Source organism: Macaca thibetana, chromosome 14 (assembly GCF_024542745.1).
Source record: "Macaca thibetana thibetana isolate TM-01 chromosome 14, ASM2454274v1, whole genome shotgun sequence".
Classification (NCBI taxonomy): domain Eukaryota; kingdom Metazoa; phylum Chordata; class Mammalia; order Primates; family Cercopithecidae; genus Macaca; species Macaca thibetana.
This window is the reverse complement of record NC_065591.1, coordinates 53,473,962-53,497,337: the sequence shown is the minus strand read 5'-3', so window position 1 is coordinate 53,497,337 and position 23,376 is coordinate 53,473,962. Positions and strand designations below refer to the sequence as shown.

General features: G+C 49.3%; 1 protein-coding gene and 1 long non-coding RNA gene across 4 annotated transcripts in view; both read right to left on the bottom strand.

Annotated features, from left to right (window-relative positions):
* DKK3 (dickkopf WNT signaling pathway inhibitor 3) overlaps nt 1-23,376 on the bottom strand; it is a 46,745-nt gene that overhangs the window by 4,855 nt on the left and 18,514 nt on the right. For all 3 annotated transcript variants that reach the window (XM_050757439.1, XM_050757437.1, XM_050757438.1), the window contains one exon: nt 415-507. In XM_050757439.1, the coding sequence (XP_050613396.1) occupies nt 415-507 (93 nt within the window). The remainder of the gene's footprint in view (nt 1-414; nt 508-23,376) is intronic.
* Nucleotides 10,568-15,830, bottom strand: LOC126935671 (uncharacterized). Its single transcript, XR_007719276.1, has 2 exons — nt 11,752-15,830; nt 10,568-10,777 (listed from the first exon to the last, which is right to left on the bottom strand). It is a non-coding gene; the product is annotated as an uncharacterized LOC126935671 (long non-coding RNA).

Sequence of the window (23,376 nt, the reverse complement as noted above, 5' to 3'; positions counted from 1 at the left end):
CCAGGGGAAGGAACAGGTGTAGGGACACCTCCTCTCCCTTCCCTCCCCTTCTTGAACTCCTGGCCTCAAGCAATCCTTCTGCCTTGGTCTCCCCAAAGTGCTGGGATTATGGGTGTAGCCACGGTGCCTGGCCGTCCCTCCTCTTCTCTGCCATCAGTGACACAAACAACATGACCGGAGGACATGGGGTGGGATGGGAGTGGCCCTGGGTCTGCAGATGGCTTCCTGTCATCCCAGACTGGAACGATTTCCTGTTCACTCCAGGAGTCAGTCCTTTGGGGAGCCCTCTTAGGTCCTCCCCATCATGGTGAGGCTCTTCTGGGAAGCCCAGCTGGGAACCCTGGGGCCCCTGGCCTTCTCCCCCAGGTGCCCGAGACCCAGGTGCCACAGTCCCAGAGGCCCTGGCATACTCACTGTCCGCTGGTCCCGGCACGGCTGGCAGGTGTACTGGAAGCTGGCAAACTGGCAGTACTTGCTGGGCCCGCAGTCCTCATCGATGATGCACTCCTGGGGAAGGGTACAGGGAGCAGATGTGTCAATGGGGAGCACAGCAGCAGGCCCACAGTGCCCAGGAAGGGCCAGGCCGCTTCCATTCCCCACTCTTGACCCCATAGGCTCAGGAGGGTCAGGAAAGGCCTCCAGACTCCAGGTGCTCCTGAGCCCTGCGTGGCCACACTGCCCTTCAGCATCTCCATGCCTAGCAGGCTTGGCGGCCCAGAGCCTGGAGGATCCCACACCAAATTCACACAATCGCCGTCTGTGCACAGTTCTCCCCCTGCCCACACCCAGGGCGGGAGCACAGGGACTCAAGGCTGGTCTTCCACACAGAACAGATGGATTTAATAAAAAGTGCTAATGAGGTCCAGGCCCGCCCGACTGCACAGGAAAGGCTGGAAGCCAGGCGCCAAGGGCTCTGCTGACTGTGAAGACTGGGAGGCAGCAGAGGGGCATCACCAGGGACCCTGCCACAAAGCCACAGCCCTGCCCACAGGGAGCGCCCTCAGGGTCCTGGGTCTAGGGTCCCCACAAGAGGCAAAGGCAGCTGCCAGCTTGGAAATGAATTAGAAGAGGCTGGACTCCAGCCCTCCCAGCCCAGGTGCTGTCTCCTCGTGGCTGCCAGCCCTGCCTGGCTGGAGAAATAGGGAGAGAGGGAGTGGGGGAAATCTGTCCACTCCAAGGCCTGAGTCACAGAGCAGGGAGGCATGGCTGAAGGCACTGTGGCCTGCCATGGTCACCGGTCACTGGCAGGAGCAGGGCTACTTCAGCTCCTGGACCTGCTGTCAGGCTCAGGCCTAGGAACCGGCAGCTTTAAAGCAGGGGAAGGAGGGCAGGGGAGGAGGGAACGTGATGACAGGAATGGCCATTGATCGCCCTTTTGAGGTATCAGGCTTGACAGCCCTGATCTCCCTCAGTGACTCTTCCCCGCAGGCAGCAGGTAGGGACTGCCTTCTGTATATTGCCAGCTGGGAAATGGAGGCAGAGAAGTCCCTCCAAGATAATGTGACTAGTTCAGGTTGGACAGTCTCTTTCCACCACCAGCCCTTGAGCCAAGGGGGTTCAGGGCTCCACATGCAGCAGCCAGAGGTGAGAACGACCCTCCTGAGGCCTGGTATTCTGGGGCCCAGCAGACCTTCTGAAAGGGTCAAGGAAGGGAAGGACCAGCTGCCCCCTCTAACACAGAGCATCCTCCCATCCTGAATGCCGGTGTGGAGCCCCACCTGGGAGAGCCTGGCTGGGCAGGCCTGGACCTCCGGCAGCTGCCTCCAGTCCCCTTCCAGGGACTCTGCTGCTCTGATCAACACTGCAAGTGCTGCCGGCCCAGCAACCAGGGCGCTCCCTTGCAAAGCATTGATACTTTTGTTTCAGTTACTTTCCCAGCACCCCTCAAATGTCAGGCACGACACCATCGCTGTTTTTACGGATAAGAAAACCGAGGCTCTGAGTAGGGTGAACGGCCGCCCAAGTGAAGGGACTGAGTCTGAGCCAGAACCCCAATGGCCAGAGAAGTCCCAGGGCTAACAGCAAATCACAGATGCGCTTTGTCTCAGCCCAGCACACGCTCCTGTGAACAGACACAACTCAGGCTGTTCAGCCGGAAGCCTCCTGACATTCTTTCCAAAGCAGAATGGCAAGGTGGAGTGGGAGGGATGACATTTGGGAGAAAGGAAGGGCCAAGAGGCACAGAATCCCTTCTCTGAACCAGCTATATTTTGAGGGACTGGGGACACAAAGGTGAATGTGAGGAGGCCTCTGCCCTTAAGAAATTCATAATTCAATTGGAAAAAGAAAGAGAGAAAGAGCAACCCAGTAGTAAAGGAGACAAAGGGTATGAACAGACAACTTAGAATAACAGAAATTTGCCTCTTCAAATAGAAAGACATTCAACCTCACCAATGAAATCAATCAAGAAATGCAACTTAAAAGAGCAGAATATCATTTTTTTTCCACTTAGAATGGAAAAATTAGAAAGGCTGAATGTCTCCATGGTGGGAGGAATAATGGCACCCCCAAAGATGTTCCCATCCTATTCCCTGGAACCTGTGGGTATGTTATGTTACATAGGAAGGGGAAATTAGAGGCAGAGGGAATGCAGGCTGCTAATCAGCTGACCTGAAGGTTCGGGAGTGCACGCTGGATTTTCCAGGAGCACCTGATGGAATCACAAGGGACTTTAAAAATGGAAAAGGGAATAGAGGAAGAGTCAGTGTCAGAGTGATATCATGCAAGATGTCACAAGCACTCCACTGGCCATCGCTGGCTGTGAATATGGAAGGGGGCCACGCATCACGAAGAGAATCTCTCTTAGAGCCTCCAGAGAGGAATGCAGCCCTGCCCACACTTTGGTTTTAGCCCAGTGGGACTTGTGTTGAACTTCTGACCTCCAGAACCGGAAAATAATAAATTTGTGTTGTTTTAATTCAGTAAATGTGTGGTAATTTGTTACAGCATCAATAGGAAACTAATAAAATATTCAGTGTTAGTTTCAGGAAACAGATATTGCCAAATGCTTTGGGGTAATTAAAATTGAAGGTTTTTTTTGTTTTGTTTTTTTTGCAGGCAATCCATCAGCATCTATGAAATAGTTAAATGTATATGTCCTTTGACCCAATAATTTCCCTTCCTGGTGACTACCCTCAGAAACACTTGTCCATATATGTAAATATCTGAGAACAAGGGTATTTAAGGCTATATTGTTATATTATTTATAATCCAGAAATAACAGAAATGTCCAACAAGAGGGAACTTATTATTGTACAGTCATTTCACAGAAAAATCCCTCCGCGCAGACATTAAAAAGAATGCAGTTGTTCTTTGCATAATGATTTCTAAAACAAGCAAGGGTTAGAACCATAAACAAAAGCAGGAAAAAGATGAAACCATATGCTTTTGTAAAGCCCTTCTGTAAAGCAGAATAACACCACACTCAGGCCTATGCCCAGCACTGTGCCTGGAACATCATGGGCACACAATAAATCCGTGCTGAGTGGGTGAAAGCACTTGGATCTTACTGTGGCAAACAGGCTAACAAAATGCTGATCGTCAACAATGATTTGAGAACTAGTGCAAAAAACACATTCCATTAACTTGGCTTCTCATTACCCCAAAAGGCCTTCGTAGACTTGGGATTTTCACTATACATTTCCTCTCCTAGATCTTTAATTAAAAATATGAGCTAAGACTCTTCCAGCATCAATTCCTGTAAGACCCTGAGATTTACAATTATCCATCAAGACAAGTGCATTTTCATCCTTAGGAATATCTTCCTTTCCCTGAGCAGGCTCCTGTGCATGACAAATCATTCCCTTCAAACTTAATTGTTTTTCTAGGTAAGGAAAAAAATTTTGGCATGGAACTTTGCCAAAGACCTTTGAAAAATCTAAATATGCCAAAGCTCCTGGTTTCCTTTGGGGTATCAGCAAGGAGCACTGGTAGGTTAGTTCCGCATGATTCCCCTCAAGAAAGCTTGAGGCTTTTGTTATCATCAAGCCCACCAGCTTGTCTGGTTGGATGTGCAACTGCCATTCCCAGCAGGAACACACTCTTTAAGAATTATGGTCATACTAGAAACTTCGGGACTCGAAGGTGCACAAACTCAATCCTAGTTTTGCCACTTAACAGCTGTGAAACCTTGGGCTGCTGATTCCACCTCTATTAAAAACAAAGATGAAGGCAGGAGCTGTTTTGCAGGGCTGTTGCATGGAGTTCATGCTCAGTGAACGGTGGCCATAGCAACAGATAGCGATGCATCTGCTCCTCCACATATCCAATGCCTGATCCCGCCATGGTGCACCCCTGCCAGGGGACCAGCTTGTGAGCAGAAAGGAAGGTCTAAATCAACAGGGCCCTAAGGCATCCACCAAAACTTGACATCTCTGTCCTGGTCAGCACTTGGGGATCAGACATCTAGTTCCGACTTACCTACATCCTGAGGGTGTCAAACAGGTGGGCAGCGGCCTGTATGTCCACCCCAGGCAAGTCCCAGGGCAGAGTGACCTTTTACTGTACAAAGGCCAGGATCTCCATCCAGTAAAGCTGTTTGCATTGAGTCTCTCCTGAGGACCGCTAGCAGTAGGGGCTGGCCCCACCTTTCCCGGTGTTTGTTAGACCTGAGGAGGAGGTCAGGCCCTCTACCCTTAGCAGAACTGAGTGGGTGGGTGGAGAGGACATGTGTCAGTGCCCTCCAAGCACAGCCACGCCCACAGCTGAGAAATCCAGATTTTATTCTTTTCAATAATTATAATTGCTCTTAGCTGTGCTCAAGGGTTCTGTCCACATTTGAGCCAAGGTGTCAAAGGGGCCTCAGCATCCGACTGGGCTCTGGATGGCTGAGAAGCTGAGATCAGAAGTAAGAGGCCTGGGAGGGAAGGCAGGGGCTCTGGGCTTGGGGTCTTGTTTTAGTAAGGAATGAGTACCTTGCAGGGCCTCTACGTCTTAGCTCTGGGACTGGAAGAGGGACTCCATTCTGCACCGGGCTAAAGTGAAAGGCGCACCAAAAAGCACTTCAGAGGCTACGCCTGCAACCCATCACATGCATGCAGAGCCCTGGCCAGATAGGACCACTAGTGCCTGCCACCTGGCACAATTTCTCTCTAGTCTCCTTGACATAGTCCTTATCCCCACTTCACAGATGTAGAAACTGAGACTGAAGGAAAGAATCTGCCAAGAGGTCACCCAGCTTGACGGGAGTGGAGCAACAGACTCTTTTCATTTCCTGCTGGGGAGATCACCATTTCTCTCTCCTCGTGTTCAGTCACAACTTAGTAGCACCTGCCCAGGACAGGGCCCTGGGCCTCATGCATCCCCAGAGGCAGAAGGCAGGAACTCACGGTCAAGGTCATAGCCACCGGGCGTCTGGGCCCAAATGTCATATGGCTGGAAGACAGCACCCTGCTGCATGGACTTCAGCAGCTCCTCTCCAGTCCTGGCCACTCCTGTTTGCCCCCACTCCTCCCTCCCATCCTGCTGGGGAAATCTGACAGACAGCCCAGAAGCTGGCTGTGGGGAATGCAGTCATTCAGAGGATGGCTTCTTTGTTGTCCCGAGGAGGGAACTATATTTAGAAAGCGCAGAAGCCGGTGGGAGAGACGGCTGACCGGGAACACGGCATAGATTTGGCAGGAACATTGGGCTGGAAGCAGCCCCGGTGCTTTGACACTATCATGAAATAGTGGAAAATGGCAAAGGAGTCATTCTGAGTCTTCGATTTTCCAGTTTAGAGTTGATCAGAGGAGAGAGGCTCTGAGAGAGCAGAAGTCAAAACTTGGAGGAGGGAGCAGACAACAAGCGAGTCCCTAGAGGCTTTCCCAGGGTCTGTGTGGGGCCCGCAGAGGCACCGCTTCTTGGGGACGCTTCTGCTACTGTACCTCACTCCTCATAGTGGCCGGGCACTTGGATTTCCCACACTTCTCTGGAATCCCAGACATTCTTGTTCACTGGAGGCCCAAAGGAAGAGGCTGCCAGGGATAGATGCCTCCAGGGCCAGGGCCTTCCCCTAGCTCCTCTCAAGCTCATGGCTCTGAAGAGAACATCTTCAGGGCAAGAAGTGAGGGTCAACTGCACGCAGAGTGGAGGCTCAGGTCCTCCACCAATAGGATGCACTTGTCCTCAGAGCTCTGCACACTGTGCAGGAGGGGAGGACAAGAGTGGAGGTTTAGAGAGTGCCAACCATTTGCATGCACCTGCTTCAGGCTTTAAGTACAGTATGCCTCTCAGATCCTCACAGCCACCCTGTGAGGTCAGTCACCATCTTAGTCCATTTTTACTGCTATAGCAGAATACCCGAGACTGGGTAATTTATAATGAACAGAAATTTATTGGCTCATGGTTCTGCAGGCTGGGAAGTCCAAGATTGAGGAGCCAGCATCCGGTGAGGGCCTTCTTGCTACATCATCTCCTGGCAGAAGGTGAAAGGGCCACAAGAAAGGGCAAAAGAAAAGGGGACCAAACTTGCCCTTTTATAAGAAACCAACTCCCACAATAATGGCATTAATCCATGTCTGAGGGCGGAGCCCTCAGGATCTAAATAACCCTTAAGGGTCTCACCTCTTAATACTGTTAAAAAGGCAATTGAATTTCAACATGAGTTCTGGAGCAGTCTCTGACTCTAATTCCCCCAGCATGTGCTTGACTCACAGCTGCCATTCACGAAAAGAATAACAGAAAGTTAGCTGGGCATGGTGACATGCATCTGTGATTCCAGCCACGTGGGAGGCTGAGGTGGGAGGATCGCTTGAGCCCGGGAGGTGGAAGTTGCAGTGAGCCAAGATCGCACCACTGCACTCCAATCTGGGTGAGACAGTAAGACCCCATCTTGGAAAAAAAAAATAACAGAAATAATGAACTGATGAGTAGATGAACCACTGGTCATAGAGCCTTAGAGCCCAACGGTGTTGAAGGAAGAAAAGCTCAAATTTACACACACATCTATAAGAGCACACATCCTTCCCTCATAGCTCTCAGAAGGAAACAATCCTGTTGACATCTTGATTTCAGACTTCCAGCCTCCAGAACTGTGACAGAACAGATTTCTGTTAAGTCATCCTGGTTGGGGTACTTTGTGATGGTAGCCCTAGCAAACTAGTACATGTGGCTTCCCTCCATACAAGCCAGCAGCCCCAATCTCCTCTGTTTTAGATTTTCCATGCACAGTCAGCTCTGCTCCTAAGCCTTCAGCATCTTATTGCTAGAAGGTGACAGAGGGGTTGTCAGTGGGGAGGTACTGGTGCATTCCAAAGGATGTTGAGCCACAGGGACCAGAACAGGGTCTCTTGGCTGAGCCAGGCTCTGGCGCCCCAGCCCCGTACACATTCTGGTCACTGAAGGTTTGGGTGGGGCATGTTATCTGTGGATTACCATTTCCTGGCACCCTGGGGGTGGCATGGTCATGCCAGGCCCTGAGCGCTCCCAGGATGAACAGATGGTATAATTTGTGAGATAAACAAATATCCTCTTCTGGATGTGGGACTGTTCCCAGAACCCATGGGTGGGAAGCAGCTTGGCCCAGGCACCCTCCTGAGCAGAGGTGGTCCTCTGGTAAAGAGCCAGCAGTGTGGGTGAAGTGGCCAAGGTCCTGGTTCACCCAGGGCTAGGGGCATCCTGGGATGCCAGACTTGCAGTGCCAACACTGGGAGAGTCCAGGCACAGTTCCCCACTCCCCACTGGGCCCCCATACTCCCCTCTACAGGCTCTGTCGCTGCACTTGCCATACTGCTCAGTCACAAGTCAAGACCATATGGCACAAGTGTATCTGGGGCCATGTAGGGCTGAGACAGGCTTTTGCACACATGCCTGGGTTCTAATACACGTTCACTTACAAGCTAGGTGATCTTGGCCTAATTACTGAGTCTCTCTGGGTCTTATCTGTAAAGCAGGGAACCTCGTGAGGTTACTGGATAGATTAAGGAGATAACAGCTGCATAGTGCTTAGTGGCCTCCACTCACTCTACCCCTAGAGTGGATCTCTATTTGCAGTGCTTAACTCACGGCAGGAGCTCAAAGGATGGCCTCTCCTGAGCTTAAGTGTGGGCCAATGGGTCCATTTGTTAATGAATACATTTCTACTGAAAAGGCCCAGAACATCAGGCTTGAGCCAGTGCCCTGCCCATTACCAACAGTACAACTTCCTGCTTCATCCTAGAGCCCTCTGCTCTGGAGGGGAAGACAAGAAGAAGGAGGACAGTTGTAATGGAACCAACAGAGGGCCCAGGATGGGCCAACTACCAACAAGGACAAGGAGACTGCAAGGGACAAAAAAAAAAATAGACACAATTCAATTACCCCTGGGGGCTAGGCCCCCGGGCATCCATCGCCTCAGCTCATCCTCACACTATCCTGTCTTCCAAAGTAAGCAAGAGAAGCCCCATTTGACAGATGAGGAAACTGAGACAGTACAATGAAGTCACTTGCCAAAATCAGAAGAAGTGGCAGAGCTGCACTCAAGCCAACTTCTGCTCAACTGCAACCCAGTGCTCTATGGTGCTCTCTCTGGGAGTGGGTGGGCTGGGTCAGGGCCCCAGCCAGGGGGCAGGAGGTGGTAGCGTGAGGCAGGAGGTGGCAGTGTGAGGCAGGAGGGAGCTCTGGAACTCTCAGGGAGGTGGAGCACTGCCAGTTGTGCCTGCTGCAGGAGGGCAGGGTCCACAAGGCTGGCCCTGGCACAAGGTGACTGCAGGATTAGGAACAGTGCCCTGAGGAAGAGCAGCAGGCAGCCTCCCTTTTATCCTACAGGATTCCCAAGTCAGGCTTTCCCCATTCCTGAGAGTCCTTTTTTGACCTTAAAACCAGGCCAGTCACAGAAGCCTGTAAGATGCACATTTGTCTGGAACACAACAGGGCGCCTCCAGTCTTTCCTGGATGCTACACTGGAAACTCTCAGCCAGCCCAGGAGGTGGGGGCTGCAAACCTCACTGAGGGGCTCTAGCCTGACCCACTGCAGAGACTGCCCTGTGGAAAAACCCAGGCAGGAGCCAGGAGCCCCTCGGTGCCAGCTATTATTATTCTGAAGTGCTAATGTCTGCAAAGGCCTGGCTCGCCTGGGGCTGCTCCCACTAATTTTCTTCCCTAAGTCACACAGCCTAGGAAAGAGGAAAATGCACCCCAAGCAGAGCTTGGCACCCCAGTGGAGAACACTGCTCCTAACCCTTTAGTGCCTGTCATGCCTTGCTCATTCAGGAAATAGTCCTGGAGTTCTCTCTCTCCTCCTATCCTCCCTCTTCCCCTTCCAATATATACAGCTCCCACCTCTGGGGCTCCTCTGGGAGCCTCCACTCTTTGCCGGTCCCTGGAAAAGCTTGTTCCCTCCTCCAGGATTCTTGTCCTGCTGCCAGGCCACCGAGAGCCAGCCCTCCACACACAGAGCCTCCCAACATTCTTTCAGTCTGAGTGGCATTTCCTCTGGAAAAGTCAGATGCATATTCAACTCCAAAGGAAGCGGCTTGTCTCTACTCATCCAAGTGCCTGTCATCCCGCCTGGGTTGGCAGCTGTGGGGAGAGCCCTCTCTACCCACTCCCCTCAACACTTCTCCAGGGACTTAGGGTCTGCACAGCCCCCACCACCTATCCAAAGACACGCTGTGTGGGTGGAGCGACTGAGCCTGACCTGGGTCTATCCTTCCCCAGACACACCGAGTCCACAGTTGGCACTCCACATGCAGAAGATCAGGAGGCTGACGGGCATTTCAGGCCCAAATGCACTGACAAGTCCAGCAGCACTTCCAGGTCTCCCAGACCCGCTGCCTCCTCAATGGCTCCTTATTCCACTTGCATGGGACCTCTTCATTTAGGGGCCTCAAAGTGGGGAACCTCATGAGGTTATTGGACAGATTCAAGGAGATTTAGTCAAATTTAGCTAAGTAAATTTTATTTAGCTAAATTTTATTTGCCAGATTTAGCAAATAAAATTACAAGATGCCCAGCCATAGCTGAATCTCAGATAAACAATGAATAGTATTTTCATATAGTATGCCCCAATTATTACACGGGACAGACTCATACCAAAAATTATTTTGGTATTCTATAGGGTGTCTTGTATTTTATGTGCCAATCCGATCAATGTGAAGATTCAACAGGTGCATTTCTTAGAAGAGAGAGAGTGGGGGCCTTAAGCAGGAGAAGGTTGAGAAAGAGCAGCTGGTGGCCACAGAAAGAGAGGTGGCCTCAAAGACATCCATGAAGATAAGAAAACAAGGACATCGGGGTGCCTGCTCCTGACCCCAGACAGGAGCAGATGACACAGCACTCCAGGGAGGAGGCCAGGAAGCCTTCCTCCCCCTACCCACTCACCAACCCAGATTCTGGCCTGTGCTTCAGCGGTTCTGTGAGCATGTGCAGCTTTTCTTCTTCTTCCTTTCTTCTTCTTCTTCTTTCTTCTTCTTCCTTCTTTCTTCTTTCTTTTCTTCTTTCTTCTTTCTTCTTCTGCTCTTTTCTTTTCTCTTCCTCTTCCTCCTCCTCCTTCTTCTTCTTTCCTCCTCCTCCTTCTTCTTTCCTCCTCCTCCTCCTCCCTCCTCCTCCTCCTCCTTCTTCTTCTTCTTCTTCTTCTTCTTCTTCTTCTTCTTCTTCTTCTTCTTCTTTCTTCTTCTTTTTTTTTTTTTTTAACATTTTGTTTGGTTTTGCTTTTATTTTTATTTTTTGTAGAGATGGGGTCTCTATGTTGCCCAAGCTGGCCTTGAACTCCTGGCTTCAAGGGATCCTCCCACCTTGGCCTCCCAGAGTGATGGGATTACAGGTATGAGCAACCATGCTCAGGTGCAGCTTCTGTACTTGGAGAAAAGGCCTCTGGATTCTGTGTGATGATAGGGGTTGTCATGAAACAATCATAGCCATAATGGCCAACATTTATATTGCTTCTTAGATATTATTCCCAGAGCTGTCCTGCATCCTAAGCATTAACTCATGTGATCTCCAAACAATCCACTGAGAGAGGACTGTTATTATTCCTGTTTTACAGACGAGGAAACTGAGGGACAGAAAGGCTGAGTAACTTGCCAAAGTCACACAGCTAGTGAGTGCTGGAGCCAGGATGTGAAGCAGCAGCTGGCTCTCCTGCTAGGTCAGGCAGCACATGGGGGCTGGGAACCAAAAATATGGCCAGGTTGAGTATCCCAAGGTAACAAGAGCAGCTACAGAGGTGGGGAACAGGTTCACTGACACAGGGAAAGGCACAAATCATGACAGTGAACGCCTCAGACTCTCCCCAGCCTAACTTTTCCCATCCACTCAGCCTAACTTTTCCCATCCACTCTGTTCCCCAACCCACAGGGAGCTCCAACTGTCTGACCCTTGTGTCAGGAAATGGAGGCTGGGCGGGGAAGCCTTGGCAGGAGCAGCCCCTCGCAGCTGCTGCTGTATATGCTCAGGGCCCACAGGCCTTTCAGCTGCTGCAAACTCCAGGCTGCAAACCCCACAGGGCCTACAGTGTCTGGATGCAGCACAGGAGAGCCAGCCCAGGTCCGTGTGAAGTCCCCCACGTGACTCGGAGAGAAATGCTTCCGGTCACAGGAGGGTAGCCAAGTTCTCACCAGGTTCTCAGGAACTGAATCTGGATGCGGATCCCAGGAGATGAGTGCCAGAGAGAAAGGAAGCTGGTTTCACTCCTAACTCTACCCTCCTGAGAAGTCTCTATTCCTGCCCAGCTCCTGCTAAGGCCAGGACATTGGTGGAAAGGAGCTCTGGTGGTTTGGGGCTCACTGTCCTGGGGTTTCCTCCCAGGCAGGGAAGGGCCTTGGCTACCCTCACAGATGCTCCCACCAGTCCTACCTCATCCTCTGCACAATGTGGCAGCAAGGAGGCCAGCGTCCAGCCACCAGCCTGCCTCCCTCTCCATCAGACTCCTTTCTGCAGCCCCAGTTATCTGCCTAAAACACAAACTTGATTATGCACATCATTGATCATAATTGTTCAGAAAGCTGCTCCAGCCGAGGGGCCCTGCAGAAGACTAAGGGTTGCACAAATTCAATCAACACGTAATCAGAGGAGACAGCCCGCCTTGCAGGCCCTGGGAATAGTCAGCCCGCATCTGTGATTCCGGCATCATAAAAGAATGTGACAAGGAGAGAGGGAGTGAACAAAAGGTGTGTCCCCAGTGACCCGGGGAGAGGGAGGCCTGGAGCTCCGTGGCAGCTCTCTGCTCTGATTGCACCAGGCACTCTGGAACCCATGACGTCCCTTCAGCGATCTCAAGCTCCCTTGGCTTTAATTCTCTCACCCAGCAACCTACAGAAAACCAAACTTGTCCCCCAGGATGCTGACACCACATAAGGGGCTTCCTGGGTGGGAGTCCCCACTTTCCTGCCACTGGAATGAGATGTTCCTCACCCCTGCCAATTAATAACCTGTGCTTTTGGTTTACACATTAGTGAGGTCGGAATTAAGTGAGCAAGATTGCTGAGCAGGTCTGGTCTCTGAATCTGCAGGGCTTATGGGTTCTGGACTGTAGCAAATTGATGAGTTCCCATAAGACTGTCACCCTGAGCACATTCTACCTCACAACTGATTGTCTCTCTACCTTCTCCGGCAACCATGACCTGGAGTCCAAACTGCAAGGTATACAAAGTTAGCTCCCAACCTGTTTTCCAGTCTGATTTTTCTGACCTCCCTAGGACCCAGATTTTTGGCCCATGCTTTTAGAATGCCCTTGCCTCCCTTATCTGTCAATTAATCTTTAGGGAGCAGCACAGATGTCTCCTTCTCAAGGAAGCCTTCCCTGACTCTCCCACCGGGCAGCTAGCGCCTCTCTCCTGGGTGCTCCTCAGCCCTGAGTACCCACCCCAGTTGGGTACTGAGGGCTGGGGTGACAAGGGGAGGAATAGTTCAGGGTTCAAGGACCAACAGGTGGTTATAAGACATGCCAAGACTCATGCTGGGAAAGCCAAGATTCAGATGGGAGGGCTGTAAGTGCCCACAGTTGGTTTTTCTCTCTAAGGGGTGGCCCTGTCCAGGCGACCCATGGCTGGTTGATCACTGGTGTCTCCAGGCAACCCAAGGAGGGAAATGCCTCAGTCCCTAAAGCCCCCAAGACCTGCACTGAAATCACTGGTCTCTTCTCCACCTAGAACACTCATAGCTTCTTTGATTAAGGGATTGCTTCTAGAAACAGAAAATAGTAGGGGGTTGGAAGGCAGCATACCAGCCCCTCAATCATACCGTCCTTATCCTAGCAGAGCACTTGGCTCTAACGACTCACTTCTAATGAACTGACTATGGAGGAAGTCATGCTGCATAACTTCAAGGCTGGGTTCTAAGAGGCAACACAGCTTCCACTTGGCTCTTTCCCTCGTCAGGTGCCTGCCCTTTGAACCAAGCCACCATGTTGTGAGGAAGTCCAGGCTACATGGCGGGGCCAACAGCACAGGCAACAGCCAGGAGCTTGGGTGAAAAGAGCCTCTGGATGTCTCCAGCGATGGTCATTGAGTCTCCCTGGCTTCAAGTCAGAGGTCTCAGGCATTACGGAGCAGAGACAAACATCCCCATGGTACTTGTCCAAGTTCCTAACCCACAGAATCCAGGAACATGATAAATGGTGGTTTTTTTACCGCTAAGTTTGGGTAACAGACGCCCAGAACACGGTGCATTCAAATTCACCCTCTGCCTTGCCAGCCTTCCTGCTGGGCACTTTGAAGGTGATGATCTCAGGGCTCGGCAGGTGTCACCGATGCCCATGGGGCTGGGTGGGGGTGCTGCTCCCCTGCAGCAAGGCTAACCAGAAGCAAAATCATGGTGGGGTTTGTGCCCTCAGCAATCACACAGTCATCTACAGAAAAGAGGCCTGTCTCATATCCCTCTGTCTTATCTTTCTCTCTGTCCCTCCACTTTACAGCTCCGTAGCTGATGTCAGCAACTTTTCCATCTCCACTTTGCCCCTGCCTGGCCTTGGCTAGGACCCCTGGGCCTTCTTGGTTGCTCTCCAGGCCAAACAGGTTTGATATTATCATCCATGGCTAGCAGCTCCCCGCCCCCAGCAGAGCTTGCATTCCTATGAACCCGAGGACTTTTTATAAGATATCTGTCCGTGTGGATGTCCTGGTCTCTGGATCAGCTGCTGCAGGTGCTCCCCAGGGTCCTAGCTGGTCTCTGAGGAAAGGACCAGCCCCATCCCCAGCCTTGCCCCCCGTGATGCCGGAAGTTCATGGTGAGGGCCTCTTTTTTAAAATAAATGTTCAGGGCAATGAACAGCAAGACATCTGGAGCTGCCTCTGGGGAGTGCTGCGGGTGCTCCAGGGTCATTGGAGGAGTCATGGGGGCCTCAACCATGATGTGTCAGAGGCGTGAGGATAGCCCTCCCGGAAGAAATGCTGGAGGAGAGAGATCTGGGGAATCGTAACAAGCCCTCCTAGGGGAGATGACAGGCCCTGCTGGGTAAAGGGTCTGGGTGACATGCCAGGTCTCCTGGGAGTTGGCAAGTTAGCAGAAACATGTCCCACCAGCTTCCACATGGCGCTGTCTGAAGGGTGGCACCTGCTCTACCCCAGCCTCTCCACACACTCAGCTACCTCCACAAATCTCCATCACCTTTTCCTCCTTTTCTGGCTTCGGGGTGCAAACAGCACTCTGGCTCACAGCTTCATCCATAGCCTGCATCTCCTTGTCTCCAGTCTCAGCCACTTTTTGGGACATACCAGAATTGGCGGACCCCTCAGAGCTGACATCTGCCCCAGGCTAATAATGTTGAGCCATGGCGGGGAGCAGCGCCCTGCCGTGGCCACAGGGCTCCGGGCCTTCTCACTTCCATGGGCCAGGGAGACCACGGCCAGTCCTCAGGCCACAATCGAGGATGATGTCCTGACACAACCGTGGTGGGCAGGGTCCAGGCAGGGCCTCCTGGGTGGCCAGCATTTGTGTCTCTTTCCTCAGAAAACTCCTCTGGAGGCCCTAATGAAATCCCCTTTCTCTCAAACACGGCAATAAATAAGATTAAGTTTAGAGCGAGTCGCATGATTTACCTGCACCCAGTTAAGCCTGGGAGTGTTCGCAGGATTGGTTGTGCTATTCCTTCATTCATGCAAGGGAAGGAATGATGCAGGGGATGAGGGCTAGGAATTGAACAGGATTCAGGGACAGGGTGGGAGTACATGCTTCTGCTTTGCGGTAATTACAGAAAGCCAAGCAGGCTCTGAGAGTGTCCTCACTGCCCAGCCTCATTTTGATCACATTCAGGACACTCCCCCCTGCCTTTGGGGATGGATAGAGTTTCTCCAGACTGACTCAGTTGGTTTCTTGTTTGCTCTTTTTAGATGAGTCAGTGAGCTGACTTGGCCTAGCTCAGTCTCTTAAATTTGGTTTTCCTTTGCCTTGGGAAGGAAGTAATAAATGTGCCAAGTTCCTCCACACTCTCAGCACTTGGAGACAGTGCCTATGCAGGAGCTGGTTCCTTAGGAGACAGTGCTTCTGAGACACAGTCCCTAGGCACGTGTCCTTGAGAGAACTGGGAGGTGATGAAAACTGCATCATCTTTTGTATTTTCTCTGTCCATCCCAAAGGCCTAGGGCTGGAGCCTTCCATGGGGCAGGTGAAATCTCTCAGGAAGAACAAAGTTCCGGGGGCTGTGGCCTGTAATCCCTCCTGACATCACAAATCTCCACTGGATGTCATGTCTGCATCCTCCAGCTACGCCATGGGTAAGACAGGCCGCAGAGGGAGAAGGGAGTCAGAGGAGGCTTCACGCAGCAGTTGAGGCTGCCAAGCTGAGGCCACGGGCCAGGGGCCTTCTCCACCGAAGATCAGCCTTGGCTGCAGCTGTGAGCAGCAGGAGTCAGTGCAGGCCCCTATCTGGGCTACCCTGGTGTCAAACGGTCCATCTGGGAGATCCCCAGGATGAGTTGGGCACTCCTACATCTGAGACGGAGCCCAGGCCCAGCATTTTCAAGACCGCCCCCCCCCACCCACCCAACAACGCTGGTAATCAGAATCTTCTCAATCTTCAGTTTCTTGAAAATGGCTCTTCGTAGTCTTTAGGATTCAAACCAACTGAATGGGGAGGCTGGCGTGACTCGAGGAACCTCAGGGTTAAGTCTTATCTACGATGGTGGGGATGTCACTTCAATGAAGGCAACAGACAGATCCTTCTACAGCTTCCCTGCTGCCCACTAGGCCATATCTATATCTGTGACTAGGAGTGACTAGGAGGCCCCAGTGTGGACACTGGCCTTTTAAAAATAAGGGGTCTTAACTTTTTTTTGTCCTAGGAACCCCTTTAACACCTAGATGAAGCCTGTTCTCCTGTTTTCAGAATAACAGAGTTAGATGAATAAAGGTAAACATACAGGATTACAAAGAAAAATGGTTGCATTGAAATCGAGTTATCAGAATATTTTGAGAGACAGTATTTTATGGGCTTCTTATGAACACACTGGATTGCAAGACCTATCGGCAACTCTGACAACTCTCTTCATCTCTAAGTGCTGAGCATAAATGCTATTTTAAGATATGTATAACAACAGCAAGAGAAAATTAAAATATTTGTGATTGCTACTGGTACGAAGTACTGCTAATAATACTGTGGTTTGTTGTCCACATTTCAGATTAAAGGTAGTGCTCAATTTAATTTAAAAGTAAGTGAAAATAAAAACGCATTACTTTTCCCGTGAGTTGTATCCAGATTAAGAAAATAATTCTGCCATATGCCCAAGGTGAAGAACCACTGCTTCAGTGCCCCTAATCCATTGCCCTCTTTATAAATACAACTCAAAGAATTCGCTCAATTCCCTTAAAAAAAAAAAAAAAAAAAAAAAAAAAAAAAAAGGAAAAGGTGAAGAAAATCTAAAGCAGAACAAAAACAGAACCAGTTTGTTTTCCCTGGGCAGAAAAAAGGTCACTTCCCCAGCCCCCTGGCAGGGCTGCTGGGTGGGGGACCGCACCTGGCATTCCCTGCCGAGCCTCTAAGGAGCGTCCAATCTTCTGCCTTCCAGCCTCTTCCCTGCCCTGAGGAATTATTCTTTCTTTCGCCTCCAACACTACCCACAAAGTTCTTCCACAGTGAGGATGGAAAGGGGTCTCCCAGAATTTTTTAACTTTCAAGTTAAACCATTTATGCTAATGAGCCTGGGAAAAACTTTAATTTATTTCAGTGGTGGAAAAACATATGCTTTGACCTCATTTTGCTCACAAAAGGCCATGTCAAATTTTGCTTCACTTTTGTGGGATGGCAAGAAACATGGAAAGCTTCAGCTCCAAGGAGGAGGCCATGTGCAGATGGTCTAGGGAGGGAGGTCTGGGCACACCCAAGCTTCCTATTCCAGACACCCTGGAGCCACCCATCCTCATAATGGCCTTGGTGCTTCTTCTGGCTGGAGCTAGGAGATTCCTTTGTGCTCCAGCACCAAGGAGCCCAGCCACACCACCAGGGCTGCCCCGTCTCTCCAAACCAAGACTCAGACAAAAGGCTCTAAAATGACCAACTCCCTCTACAGTGAGCTCTCAAAGCCTGCTGTCTTCCTCAGTTCTTGCTGGGCAAGCCTGGGTAAGTCATTTAACTTCACTGGGTTGCAGTTTCCTCATCTGTAAAATGGGCATGATAAAACCTCACAAGCTATGTTGTCAGAAAGATTAAGGGTGATAAGTAGGACCACATTTCATGGCATGTACCAGACATTCTGTTACTATTAGTGACCTTCCCACCATCTGATCATTTTGCAAGGCAGTGTTCAATGTACTAGAAGGAGTCGAGGCTTTGGAGTAAGACAGATTATTTGGAAATAATTATAAATCCCAACTCTGCCACTGACTAGCTGGGTGACCTTGGCAAGTCACTCTGAGTTTTTCACTCCTTATCTTTAACTCAGGGCTAGTACATCGTGCTGTAGGTGGGTTTGGTAAGAGTGAAGGAAAATAGCTCATATGAAATGATCACACAGCATCTTAATGTATGTGCTTAATGAATATTTTGTTCTCTTTCCTTCCTCTCACCTTCCAAATCCCAGCAAAACCATAGGGGTGCAGGGAGAGGAGAGCAGCTCTGCACAAAGCAGGCACTGAGTATGACTTCTGGCCTTTGATTTGAACTTTCTGCTACAGGATGTGTGTTCTCTCTGGGGAAGGAGGTCCCCACAGATTTAATCAAAAAAGGAGGACCCTGGAAACAATGGAAAAAGCAAAGGCTGCTAGGAATCTCATGTATGTGGGGCTGAGCCTAAGTTCTTCTGCTTGCCAGGCATGAGAAGGATAGAATCTGCTGGCCTCTGCCCATCCCAGCCACCCGGGGACCCCTGGCCTAGTGGGCAGGCCCCTCCGCCATCTTCAAGCCGGGGTGTTTTTCTATCCTAGCCACTACTCTTTTGTTCCTGCCTCCTTTCTGGGAGGGCTTGAATTATGAGACTATGGAAAATTCAGGCTGTTTTCCCTGTGGCTGTATTTTCCACATCGCATCACTGAAATGTGTCAATGGCCAACCTCTTCAGACACGGAAGCATGCCACCCACTTAAAATGCCCCTCTCCTGGTTTAGAATGTTCCTTTTCAGCAGCAGCAAGTCTGACATCCCATCAGTGGTGAGAACAAAAGGAAGTGGGTGTGAGATTCCACAGTTTCCTAATCATCTTCCACTGATATCTTCTCCCCTGAGCCCAAGGGGCTCTGCCATCCCTGGGAGGGGAAAACCATACAGTTGTCCTTTGTGATGTTGGTTTTCCATCTGAGGCCTTTGGAAGGGGGAGAGGCTCAATGACTCTTGAGCTCAATGACTCAATGACACAAGCTGTAACTCGGGAATGGAAAGTTGGGGATCAAAACAACCCAACATTATGGCTGCAAACCATCATGACTTTATCAGAAATATATCTTTTTATTGAAATGGCCAAAATTTACATCTGGGTTCATACTCCAGTTCTACCATTTTACCATCTGCCATGACTTTTGGAATTTAACTTCTTTAAACTCCAGTGTCCTCATCTATAAAATAATATTATATCTACTTCATAGTGTTTTAAGAATTAGAAAATAAAACATGTAAAACACTGGGTACACAGCCCAACAAACAGTAGGTGTCCAATAATGTAGATGAGTGAACAAAGGCAAGAAAAACAGAGGTTCATTTTTTTAAACAAATCAAACTCATTTACATACTTACAGCTCTTTACAGAATCTTATCTTCAAGGACTTTTACTTCTGTTTCTATTCCCCAATTTGCACCAAGGTCACACAGCTTTCATCTACTAACTATGTATTCAACTACTGAATGCCTATCCATGTCCAGCACAGACATAGGGATACAGAGATGACACATGACAGGTGAAGTCCCTGCCTTCCCAAGCTCAGTCTTTAGACAATTCTTTATGAACCTCTACATTTTTTCCCTGGGCCTGAGAACACCCTTTCCTGGCTGGTCTTCACCATCTTTCTCAGCATTAGGTGGCCCATTCTCTCAATTATTAATTTGTTGAGATATGACAAAAACAAGGGCACCAAGACCCTGCTTCCTGAAAAAGGAAATTCCAGGTCCACCATGCACTAAAAGCTGAACTGAACTGGAAATAAGGTTCCAGATCTGATGGCTGCATGATTTGGAGAAAATTATATCCCCATCTCTGTTTTCTCATCTGCAAAATGGGAGGTTTGGTCTGAAGCAGGGGTGGAAAATAGGTTTCAAGGATAGTCCTTTTCCAACTGTCAGTTGCTGCTTGAAGTGCTGTGCCGCCTCAAGTGCTGAGATTATCTGGGCTCATAAGGAAACAACTCTGCGATTGATTAGCAATGTCTGCCATATGCCTGGCAGTGCGGTATGGCAGTGGATGGCCACATGTGTTCCTTCCTGGTTTAGAGGAGTTAGGGGGACCCTGTGAATTCTACCATTTACAATTGCGTGACTCAGTGAAATACTGTTTTACTTTATCTTTGGCATGAGGCCTGTCTTTACACAAATAGCTTTTTCATCTGTTTGGTCTAGCACCTTAGCCACCATCACCTTTCAGAAGCCTCCTCAGTTACTGTTTCAAAGCAACAGCAACCTTACAATAAAATAAACATATTTACTGATTTATCACACTCATATTCAGTAAACTACTGCTTCCTGCCACAAGGGGTCCAGGAAATTAGGTCAGAAAGGAGAATTCACACTTATTCAGCATCTATTAAACACTGTTTTCCAGACATTGCCTCCTACTTGTAAAACACCCTCCTCGAGCAGTCATTAAATCCTCCTTTCACAGAGCAGGAACCAATGCTCACAGCCATGAGGGAAGTTGCCCCAGAAGCAGGGATTTCAACTTGCAGCAGTTTGGATTCCAAATTCTACCACACTACGTTCCCCTAAAACGTACCCAAATATCTTGTTTATTCTTTCTCTTCCAGGAGGTGGAGGTGAAAAATGAAACTGACAGTAGACCAAGCAATGAGATCTGAGCAAACATTTAGATGACTCAATCTCCATCCGTCATTTTTCCCACAGTCTGCTGGGGATGTGACCAAGAGTAGAGGTTTCCTGCCTGATTTGAGAAACCAGTTCATTTATTAGATTTGGGGGCATGACTGTGAATTCCCTGGGAGCATTAAACATGTCCTTTTGCATTCCCCACTTCCCATCCTGACCCAGTTCCCTTCCACTGCTCCTGGCACTGACCCTGAAAGAGGAGATGGCATGACCGGGGCCTCTGTTGGCACTGTCCCCTGGCCTACCTCCCGGGAAGCCCTCACTACCACCGGTGGGAATTAATAAACAACCATCATCACCACAAAACCTCCTTGGAGGCCTGAGTCCCCCATAGGACCTCTTGGGAGTCTGGAGCCCCTTTACAGGGAAGTGGGAGGCCGCGCATGCCTCTGGGGAGTCTTTGAGGACAACATGGAGAAGATGAGGGTGGGGCTCATAAAGGAGGGTGTGGAGTGGGTGTTAATTCCTGAATGGTCAAGGAAATCACATCTCTGGATCCCCACAATCTCCAAGATGCAGCCTGAGCCTGCATACGCCCAGGCCTAGGGGAAGTTTTCAGCATGTTGGCTATATACCAGGGTGAGGGGTGAGAAACTCAGGTCAGTGGCATCAGTTAAGCTTTAAAAACACTCCCTGAGACTATGGCTGCCACGCTACAGCGGCAACTGCTGGAAGCAGAGTTGGGGAAGGCACTGCCTTATCCAAGGGCAGCAGGGGCCAGGAATTTTGAGACAGTCCTTCAGCTCACATTGGGCACTTATGTCCTCTAGTGCCTATAGTCATGAAGACTGAAAGGTTGAAAAAAACTTTTACCTTGTGCCCTGCTGCTGAGAATGCAAAATGGCGCAGTCACTATGGAAAACAGTATGCTGGTTCCTCAGAACATTAAAAATAGAATAACCATATGATCTAGCAATTCCACTTCTGGGTATATATCCAAAAGAATTGAAAGCATTTGATATGAAAGAATATCAAAGAGATATTTGCATACCTGTGTTCATAGCAGCATTATTCACAATAGCCAAAAGGTGGAAGCAACCCAAAGGTGCATTGACAAATGAATGGAGAGACAAAACATGGTGTGCTACGTATATACACACACAATGTACTATCATTCAGCCTTAAAAAGGAATGAGATTCTGATACTTGCTACAACATGGATGAACCCTGACGACATTATACTAAGTTAAATTCACCAGTCACAAAAATACAAATACAGTATGATTCCACTCATATGAGGTACCTTGAGTGGTCAGAATCATAGAGACAGAAAGAAGAATGGAGGTTGCCAGGGGATTGGAGGAGGCGGGCATTGTTTAATGGGTATAGCATCTCATTAACACTGCTGAATTATATGCATAAACATTGTTAAGATGGTAATTTTATCTTATATACATTTCATCACAATTTTTATATGTTCCATTAAGAACACGAGTCTTGGAAGTTTTGGAATCAACAAGACCTAAGTGTTTCATTTTATTTCTCTTTTTTAGTACTGTCTCAGCCACCTACGAGTTCTGTTTTATAATTTTCTCTGAGCCTCAGTTACTTCATCTGTAAAATGGGGTCAACTGGGTGTCTGCCTTGTATCATTGTCATGTGGATCATGTGAAGGAATGCAAATCAGATCCCTGGCACAGTGCCTGACTAAATAAGGGAGTACTGGGAAATGTTGTAGCCCTTGATGTTATTTTAAAAACAAAACAAAATGGACTCAATGAGTTTTTTGGAATGATGCCAACAGGTAAAGAAGGACAGGGCCACATATTTGGCAGTCAGGATACAAAGACTCTATGGTGAAGGTTATCCAGGATGGTCTGGAAGGATCCCCAGGTCCTGAGAGCAGTGGACAGCCACACACCTGCAGGGAGGAGCTGTTGGGCCCGACATGCCCAGGCTACTCAGAGACCACAGAAATCAGCTTGTTCTGCAGCCAACACCATCAACCTAATGAGATTTCAAGTTCAATCACTGTCACTTATCTGGCCTGTCTACTGGCACCAAGCAAAAGCAGAGTGCTCCATTTCTAAGTAACAGTTTCCAGATTTCAAGGCCGGAAGCCAGGTTTTTTGCAGGGTACAGGCTTTGGAGCCCAAAGGGGCTCAAGCCTTCAGCTTCAGCAGGATTAAGCAAAGCTCCATCCCCACTAATGTCTGTCTTCCAAACCATGTCTTCCTGGCTCTTTCCGCTAGGGACTGCATGAAGGCTCATTCCAGTATACAGCACAGGGCATGGTAAAGTACTGCAGATGCAGGATATGTTCCTAACTCAGCATGTATTCCTAACTCCTTGGCATGGCTCTTGAAGGCCTGCCTGATCTCATCCCTGCCTCTCCCCAGCTTCATCTTCTGCTCCCCCAAGCACATCTCCAGCTCTGGCATTCTAAATTGTTTAGTGTTCCTGCAACATATTCTTATTTCCACATGTCTCCTTGACTTTGAAGAAGAAATACTTCTTCAAGGAATATCCTTCTTCCCCACAACTAAGAATTCCTAGACATCATTCAAAATACAACTCAACTGCCACCTCTTCCAGGGAGCCTGTCAAGAAGTGTGAAGGGTCTAAGATTCTATTCTATTTGCAAGATGATACATGTGTCTGCCACAGTTTCATGGCTTCTAGCAGAAGACATGAGACTTCCGGGTCAGAGACAAAGGGCTTTATTTCAGCAACACAAAAACAGCATAAGCCTCTTGTCTATATCAGTTCTCCTTGTCTGTAGGTTCCACACTGCCACATGGAGGAGTCCAGGTGGATGCTGCATGTGCATAGGGTTTACATCACACCTAAGGAATCTCAAGCTCGGAGAACCCAAACCTTTGATAATGGACTGCAAGAAAACCTTCCCTCTGCCATGAAGGGAGAGCTACCTCTGTTTTTCAAGGCCACTGCCTATAAAACATCCTTGAAAAGAGGGCCTGGAACAAGAGGTCAATTAGTGTCAGATATAGTGTGGATATTTGTCCTCTTTAAATCTCATGTTGAAATTCAATCCCTAGCATTGGAGGTGGGACCTAGTAGAAG